This window comes from Myotis davidii, unplaced genomic scaffold (genome assembly GCF_000327345.1).
Source record: "Myotis davidii unplaced genomic scaffold, ASM32734v1 scaffold750, whole genome shotgun sequence".
NCBI classification, from domain to species: domain Eukaryota; kingdom Metazoa; phylum Chordata; class Mammalia; order Chiroptera; family Vespertilionidae; genus Myotis; species Myotis davidii.
This window is the reverse complement of record NW_006282814.1, coordinates 366126-375036: the sequence shown is the minus strand read 5'-3', so window position 1 is coordinate 375036 and position 8911 is coordinate 366126. Positions and strand designations below refer to the sequence as shown.

The 8911-nt window shown below is 63.1% G+C and overlaps 1 protein-coding gene across 1 annotated transcript in view; it reads left to right on the top strand.

Annotated features, from left to right (window-relative positions):
• Positions 1-8911, top strand: part of WNK2 (WNK lysine deficient protein kinase 2) — a gene marked incomplete at its 5' end in the record, with an annotated part of 154305 nt that overhangs the window by 126821 nt on the left and 18573 nt on the right. The window contains 4 exons of the mRNA XM_015561175.1: positions 896-1220; positions 2056-2244; positions 2913-3011; positions 7969-8013. Coding sequence (XP_015416661.1) covers positions 896-1220; positions 2056-2244; positions 2913-3011; positions 7969-8013 — 658 coding nt within the window. The remainder of the gene's footprint in view (positions 1-895; positions 1221-2055; positions 2245-2912; positions 3012-7968; positions 8014-8911) is intronic.

The window sequence follows — 8911 nt, the reverse complement described above, 5'->3', positions numbered from 1 at the left end:
CCCCCACCCCTTGAGGGGCCAGCCCCTCCCTTCCCCACCCCTCATCCCGGCCCTGGGCACCCGATACTTGAGCTCCCTCCCCTGGTGCCTTGTGTCAGCCCCCTGGGCACCCTGTGGGGAGACAGTGCCTGCCTTCCCACCTGCACTGGCAGTTCTTAGAGCCCCAGAGCCCCATAATCTGAGAGGCCCACTTTGGGCAGGACTTGGGGAGTGTGCGGATCTCCCCCAAGTCCTGAATCACGCGCTCCCAGCTGACCAGGCATCTCTCCCCCACTCCAGCCAGCTTCCCGCTGGAAACTTCACACTCTGTGAATCAATCTGATGCAATAGCACTTTTCTGTTTAGAGAATCATTTTTCCAAAACAAATCTGACAGGCGCTGAAGACGTAATAGGAGAAATTAGAACTTTTTTCCTTCTGCCTAACCGTGAGAACACCTATTTCCCCACCACACACCAAGGAGGTGGGTGAGGCTGCCCACAGCCAGGCTTCCCACCTGTGCGGCCTGCCAGGTCCGCTCGGCCCCGTGGGGTTGGTGCCCGAGCTGGGAGCCCCTGGCAGGGAGGGGCTGCAGCCAGGGCCTCAGTTCCCCGGCTGACCACATGTCTCCACTAGCCCCTGCCGCGCCCTCTGAGAGACCCTGGTGCTATCTCCCTGGGGGGAGGAGAAAACAGCTCGTAAACGAGGCACCTCCCAGTTCTGAGTGCTGGTTAATCACTGTGATTATGTACAGGGTTTATGTTGTGAACATAAATGTGTGAAGGTGTCCATACCCCAGCCTCCCCCCACACCAGAAAAACCAAAACAAACGACCCAGCCTGTTCCAAGCCTGGAGGGAACCGTCTCTGCAGGCTGGTCAGGGCCCCTTGAGTCCCACGTGGTTGAGATGTAAATAGGAAGACGTTGGAATAAATGCCGGCTCCTTTGAGCAGCCGCACCGCCCACGCTCCCGTCCGCTGCCCGGGCCGGGGAGGCCCACCCAGCCCTCCTCTGCTCCCCCCTGCAGGCACCTGCGGGAGATCTCAGAGCTGCAGAGCCAGCAGAAGCGAGAGATCGAAGCCCTGTACCGCCGCCTGGGCAGGACGCTGCCCCCCAACCTGGGGCTCTTGCACACGGCCCCCCCTGCCGGCCGCCGGAGGAAGGCCAGCAGGAGCAAGCTGAAGGCTGGGAGGCTGCTGACTCCACTGGTGCAGCAGCTCAAGGTCGTGGCCTCCAGCACAGGTCGGCCCTGTGCCCTGCTGGGGGCTGGGCTGGGGGCTGGGCAGGTGGAGGCAGGCACCCAGACCTGGAGGGGCGCTTCTTCACCCCCCATGCGAGCGGGCCATGGGGCTGTGGCAGGCTGGGCCCCTGTGCTGTGGCCAGAGGAGAGGACCCAGCCTGGGAGTTGCAGTGAGGAAGGGGAGTGGGCGGGGGGGCTCGGGCTCTCCAGAGCAGGGGCTGCTCTTCCCCATGGGCTCCGCCCCGCAGGGTGCTGCCAGGACGGGGCTGTTTCCTGGCCCGTTTCTTAGACATATGTCACCTGCTGACAGTGGGGGCTGAGCAGCTGCCTTGGGGGAGGGGAAGGATGGTGGGGCTCCAGCCCTTGCCCACAACCCCCAGCACTGAGGTTGCCCGCGGACCCTGAGCCCTTGCACCCTGGGGTGGAGACCCAGTGAGTTGAAACGCTCGGTCACGCCAGGTGGGAAGCTTGCCTCAGGCCCTCCCTCTTGGCGTCGAGTGGCACCTGCAGGGTGTGGGGCACAGGTGCAGAGCCACAGGCCCCAGGCCCGCCCGAGAGCCGACGGAGTGAGGAGGCTCGCTGGCCCAAGCCGCCAGGGCCTCCGGAGCTGCCATGTCCTTCCCATGCGTTGGCGTGAGGCAAGCCCGGTCGGTGCTGTCGACCAGTGGAGACTGGTCATTCCTTTAATCCTCCCACCTCGCCCACGTGGCTCACCAGCCCCTGCAGGGACTCAGCTTCCCCAAGGTCACCCAGCAACAAGCAGAGAGGACAGCTGCGCACCGTGCCGGCCGGCTGCCCTCGGCACCTCATCGTGCCTGTCCCCTTCTCCCCACTCAGGTCACTTGTCAGACTGCAGCCACGCCCCTCTTGCCCAGGACCCCGCCAGGGCCGGGGCAGGGCCCGCCGCAGCGGCAGACTCCTGTGGGAAGGCAGTGCAGACCCAGCAGCCTTGCTCCGTGCGGGCCTCCTTGTCTGCAGACATCTGCTCCGGCTTAGCCAGTGACGGGGGCGGAGCGCACGGCCCAGGTGATTCCCAGCTTGCCGCCTCTGAGCATGTGCTAGCCGCGCAGGCCATGTGGTGTAGAGGGGACGTGCGCTGTGGCCAAGGCTGCCGACAGCTTCTGAAAGACGTGATCCTAGAGGTAGCCTTTGAATGAAGAGTGGGTGGCCACGCATCACAGACTTTAAGTGGCTCCAAGGGAGGCATGCTTGGCTAGAGCAGCCTGGGGAGGGACCACAGGTCAGACGTGGCCTCAGTCTGCTGTGTGGTCTGTGCTGGGTGCAGGCGCCGCCCGCTCTGCCCTGCCCCGTTCCCTGCCACACATGGGTCCAGAAGGGCCGCTGGGGGCTCAGGGCACGGCTCTGGAGCTGGGAGTTGGGCCTTGAGGTGGAATGGCCGTGGGCGCAGCAGCTGTGCGATGAGGCGCTTCTCCCACGCCATCTCTGTGCAGAGGCGTGGGGACCACAGCCGCTCGGCCCCTGCCCGCCCCGCACGCGCTCCTGGGTCTGCCTCTCTTCCGCTCCAGCGCTTCCTCCTTTCCATTGTGTGGTCAGTGGCTGTGGTCCTCGGGGCTGGGCTAGGTGCAGCCGTGGATGCTAAGTGACGAGGCTGAGTGGCTGGTGGTGCAGGAGGCAGCCCGAGACTGTACTTGATGCCTGTCTCTCTGTTCTCTTCCCTCTATATTCACTTGCAGGCTGGACGGTTTACCACCCAACGTCTGAGAGAGTGACCCATAAGTCTAGTAGCAAACCTCGCGCTCGATTCCTCAGTGGACCCGTGTCTGTGTCCATCTGTCTGTATTTGTTCTTTTGTATTTTATCACCTCCCGCCCTTGGTTCTCCCCCCCCCTCCCTGTCTCCATCACCTTCCATATGCTTTATAGGACCTCCTCCACCATTGCCCTCCTTTATTTAAGATCGAACAGAGCCTCGCCCACCCACCCGTCTGGCCCCAGAAAGCACGGTGCATGCCCGCGGCTCCTGCCGGCACCAGCGCACGTGCAGCGGCCGCCTGAGCCCATGCAGACCCACCCCGCCCCGCCCCGCCCCAGGCCGCTCTGCACTTCTCTTGTCACTTTGTATTTTTTTAACGTTGGACGTACTTGTATTCCTGTTGCGATTGTGGCAAATACACACGTCCACTGTCCCCAGTTCCAGCAACAAGACAGCCCAGCCTTCTCTCCATGCATGCATGACGTGCTTCACACGTGTCTGGACTTTGAAGACATGCATGTGACCGAGATAGTGCTGGCAGGTTGCCGTAAAAGGCCCGTGTCACAACATCCAGTAGCCCCCACCCCCCTGCATGCAGACATGCTGAGCGCGCACGCCAGCTGGGACGCCCAGCCCCTCCCTTCTGCTCGCCCCAGAACCTCCCAGCCCCTCGGGGGTCTCTAGCGCCTGCACTGCACCTGGTGACTCCCCTCGCCTCAGGCCAGCGAGGCAGCCGGCTGTGCAGCCCACAAGCCCCGTGACAGCACTCAGTCCCAGCCGCCCACACCCTGCTGCCCTCCTGCCACCAGGACGTGTGCCCAGGAATGGGATACCTGCTCAGGGCTCTCCCAAATTGTTTCTTATTCCTCAGATGGATTGGCAAGTGAATCAAACGCTGTGGGCTTTTAGATTTTTGTTTTTAACAGGAAAATTAAGCTTTTTGCCAATTAGATTGGACATGCTGGTTTGGGGCGTGTGGTCTTTTGCTTGTACAATAAAGATACATTGTGCTTGCTGGGACCTGAGGCCACGCCCACGGGAGGCACCCATCCCCCACAGAGGGCACGGCTCCTCCCAGGCAGCGGGCGGGTCGCAGGCGGGGACCAGGGAGCAGGGCCAAGGGACTGCCGGGCGCTCCTTGTTCAGGACAGATGCCGGTTCAGCTTGCGGGGCTCAGGCTGCTGGTCAGATGGGGGCCAGCTCTGTCACTCCTCTGCCTCGTGCGTGGCTGCCGGGGAGCTGTGGTGTGAGCACACCTGGGTTCCCAGGCATTTCTGTGGGAAGTACCTGCCAGCAGGGGCTTCCCCGGGGCCTGGAGGAAAGCCAGTGGGTGAGCAGCACCAGTCTCAGGCCATCACCACTTTCCCTGCAGAGCCACCTGGTTCTGCTTTTCTCTTTTAGGGTTTTCTCTTTTTTCACTGTTACTTATTGTTCCAACGTAAAAGATTGAGGCCCAGCAGGGACCAGGAGGTTAGGCTTTGCTTCCGCCCTGGCCCGGAGGAAAGGAAGGTGTGGGGCACAGCTTGGGGCAGGCCCGCCTGGCCGTGACGGGTTTCAGGTGGCACCCGCTGCCTGGTTGGCCCGCTCCCTCAGGTGCTGGGAAGGCGATGACCCTGCTGTTCACACAGCCCAGCCGGCTCTCAGGCTGTGAAGTGGCCCGCTGGCTCTGAGGCTGCCGTGAGCAGTGTGCAGCCTGCACTGGGCCCTCCTGTCTGGGGCATGGAGCGCTCTTGCCGCGCTGCTGGGGCTGGAACAGCCAGGACCCCTCCCTTCGGTCCTGGTACCCACCCGGCCCTCAGCTCCTGGAGCACCTGTCTGCAGGTGCCTGGTGTCCCAGGGGCACACGACAGGGGCAGGACATGGGTCTGGGAGGGCTGAGAGCTTGGCCACGGAGAGGCGGAGCGGAGCTGGAGTCAGGGTTGCGAGCTGGCCTAGGCCGGAGGGAAAGCAGAGAATGGTCTCGGTTCCCCCTCCTGAAAGGAACAGGTGACAGGTCTCTGGGAAAGTCAACTCTGTAAAGTTCTGAAGCACAGAGGTCCCAGGTCCCCTGGGACTCAGAGATGAGAGAGGTGGCTAATGGGTGGTAGCCCCACGGAGCTGTGGGCAGTGCCAAGCGCTGGGAGGCCTGGGTCAAGAGCAAGGTGGGCACAGCTTCAGCAGCTCAGGTGGGCGGCCCTGAGCAGGGCAGACCCAGCTGCCGTCCAGCTGCTGCTCATCCTGCAGGCCCTCCCCCCAGGTGAACAGCTTGGGGTGGCCGGGGCGGGTTGCGGAAGTGACAGTGTTCTGGTGTCCTGGTGTCAGCAGTTGTCAGGGAGGGGTCCAGGCTGTTCCAGCCCCAGCAGAGCGGCAGGGGCGCTCACGGCTCCATGCCCCAGACAGGAGGGCCCAGTGCAGGCCCCACGCTCCTCATTGGCCCTCCTGCCTCAGCTCCCCCAGACTGGAGGCAGGGCTCACGTCCTCCGGGACTCGCTCTGCACACGGACCAGCGTGTGCTCCTTGCCTTTGGCCACGTGCCCGGTGTTCAGGCTGCAGCAAGTTTGTCTCTGGGACCCGTGGCCCCTGTGCAGACCCCGAGGCCCGCCTAAGCCTGGTGTGTTCCCTCCTGCCTCCCTGTGACGACCTGCTGTGGTGGGTGTGGGAGTGGGCCCAGGGGGACCAAGGAGGAAAACCTACATGCGGCCCCGCACCTTCACTCGCTCAGGTCTGACTGGTGAGTGCTGGCCCTCAGGCTGTCTGAGGGGGTGGCCCCTGTGCTTGGGCCTGTGCGTCCCAGACAGGGCTGCTGGGTGAAGCCCCCGGGCAGAGCCGACGCATCTGCTGCGCAGTGTCTGCTCCACAAGCCAGTTTTGGCCCTTTCCTCAGCTTGAGAGGTTGGTGGCTCAGCACATACTGGATACGCCCAGAGCAGCACCTGGTGCTCTCCCGTCTTCCTCTGTGCAGAACCGAGTGCGCACTGCCACTGTCGGGGGGCACGACCGCTCCGCGACGGGCCTCATCATGGGGTGGGGAGCCCCGCAGGGCCCGGCCTGGTGGCAGCATGTGAGCACGTGGCAGAGGCAGGTGTGGGTGTCTGTGGGCCTGGCCCATTTATAAGTAGCAGGCACCCTCAAGTTGGAGGCATCTCCTGGCAGCCAGCCAGAGGCCGGGGGAGGTGGGGGCAGGCACCCAGCCGACTGGCTGTCCACGCCAGGAGCAGCCCCTGTGCCTGTGCAGGGTGAATGTGGGGCGAAGGCGGGCCGCTCGGCACCCCTGCAGCCGTGCGCCGCATAGGACAGACTGCACGGCCTCCGTGCTGCCCTCAGGCAGGAGAGCAACTGTCCTGCCCACGCGGACACTCCAAGTGTTCTGGGGCCTGGAAGCTGGCTCTTCTCTTCCCAGGGCCTTGGCTGAGGACAGAGTCCTGCCAGGGACACCCTACTCCACAGGAAACTAGGGGCGGGGGGGGCAGTGGGAGCTGGTCTGCTATTCACCCTTATGCCCCTGAGGCCTCCTCGGGCTTCCTTGTGGGGCCTGTGTCAGCCCCATGTGGTTCCTGGCGCCCTGCATTGCTGCCGAGGCCTTGTGGGTGGGAGCCAGGTGCACCGCAGTGCAGGGTCCGGTCGCTTCAGTGAGCATCCAGGGCAGGCGTGGGCAGGCGCAGACCCTGGGAGAGGCCGAAGGGGCAGGGCTGTGGGCTCCAGCACACGGTGGCTGCTCTGCCTCAGCCCCGGGGCGTGAGCGCGGAGCATGGCCGGACAGGGCTGCTTGGTGTGTGAAGGTCAGCGGAGGGCCTGTCGGTGTGGGGTGGGGCCTGCGTGGCTCTGCACCCTGAGCAGGATTCTGGTGGCCGCCCCGGCCCTGGGTTTCCGGTGGGGTCTGTCTGGGCTTTCATTGAGGGCCCTCTGGGGGTCTGAGCAGGCACCTGGCGTGGGGGCCATCACACGGGAGGACGGGAGCCAGAACTACCCCAGAACTCCGGCCTGGAGACCTGGCTGGCGTTTGTCCCATGTTCTGGGTCGTCGGTTGGGGCCTGCTGCGGTCTAGACGCTGAGGCTCCCACCTCAGGAGCGTGACGGGGAGCGTGCAGATAGGCTCTGGGTGGCCAGGCCTGCGGCCCCGGAGGCTCGTGGGGAGCACAGATGCACAGGCCCTTCAAGGCTCACCCCCCGGGGTGGGTCTGGGTGCTGCTGGTCCCTTTGCTTTATGTGCTCATTAGAGACGGCAGGATGAACTGAAGAACAGGCGGATGGGAGCCCAGTGGCTGTCCTGCCCTCACTCAGGGCATGTGGCTTGCCTTCCTGGGCTCGTGCTGGGGGCTGCAGCGCCTCCGGGAGCGGCATGGCTGTGCGCAGGGCCTGCTGCTGTGAGGGCCGTGGGCAGGAACCCAGCCCCTCTGCTGGCGCAGCCTTGCTGAGTGACCTTGGGGATGCGGAGCCCCCTGCCTGTCCCACCTCAGCTCCTGACTCCCGGAGTCCCTCCCGCTCTGTCAGGACCCGCCCACACTGAGGTCAGGCTCTGGGACCCCAGGGCCTGGGGCGGGGCCTGGCCCTGCCTGCTGGGTAGGAGATACCAGACAAGACCCAGTGGAAGAGAATCGTCCCTGCCTCTCCCACCCTGGACAGGACCCTGCCTCCCCTCCTGCCCGCGCTGGCCTCAGCCCGCAAAGCAATGTATCTTTTTGCACTTGGCAAACCCCATGGCCCGAGGGCCAGGTCGGCTCCAGAGCCAGTGGCCAGGGGCTCCAGAGCCCTGCCTTAGAGCCAGGTGGTGAGCTCTGCCCTTTTCTTGGTTTGGTTTTCTTTTCTTTTCCTTTTTGGAATATGTTTCTAGAGATACACACTCTTCTCTCTGAACGTGGGCTTGGCCTGCCCCTCCGCCCTCAGCGAGCGTGCGGAGCTGCACCCCTAGCTGGGGCACCCTGGGCCCGCGGCCGTCCTGCTCTGGCCTGCGGGCCACCGCTCCTCCTCGCACACCGATGACCTCTGCTTAGAGTGTGGCTTGTCCCGTGCTGCTGTCTGGCCTAACCCTGTGGTCTGTGTCGTTCTCTCTCCCTTGCAGGGTCTGCCTTGAAGCGTCTCTGTCTAGGCAAAGAGCACAGCAGTCGTAATTATCGGTTTTTCATTCGTCCGCTCTCCATCGCATGGCCTTTCTTGTGGCTAGTGCCCCTGGGCTTCCGCGGCCGCCTGGAACCTCAGGGCTGGCGGGCAGGCAGCCGTGGGCCCGCACTGTGCCCGCCTCTGTGAGCACCACTCACCACTGCCTGGTGGGGCAGCCACTGGCGGTGCCCCTGGCGTCTCCATGGGTCTGAGACTGCATCCCAGCCAGCTCACCTCGAACAGGCTGGAGCAGCAGACATTACCGACCTCTGATTGGCTCCTTTCCAAAACTGCAGAGAGTATTTCCGTGAGGCGCTAAGGATGGCGCCAGAGGAGGGTGCGGGGTAGAGCGACCAGCATACCTGGGCTGCCCGCTGCTCATCTCACGCCGTTTTTGTTTTGTTTTTTTTCTTTTTTCTTTTCTGGCTGAAACATTCATGTAGATACAGCTCATCTGTAGAATCTCATTACTAACGTATAACTGTCGTGTCTGCTTTTTGTTGCTAAACACTAAAGTAGACTACATTTTGCAATAGCTTGTTTGAGGAGATGGTCATTAGGTTATTTTTAAATGCAGAACTTTAAAAAAGTGGCCTATTCAGAATTGCCAACCAGAAATTATATGTTGAAGAAAGGGAGGGCACACCATTTTTTTAAAGTAAAACACTCTGTTTGGGTCATTTAAAATACACCTTCTAGTGCCATGGGGAGGGCCGTGTCTTTGCCCGCTCTCCGAGCCTCGGCCGGGCCTCCGCAGCCTGACTCCTGCTCCAGCTGCTGGTGGCAGCCTCAGGTGGCTCCCACATGGCGGGCCCATTGCGGGTGGAAAGCTCTAGGCTTGCGCCCTTTATCAGCACCTCCCCCAATGCTCTGGCAAGGAGAGGTGCAGTTTCTGTGTCTTAAAT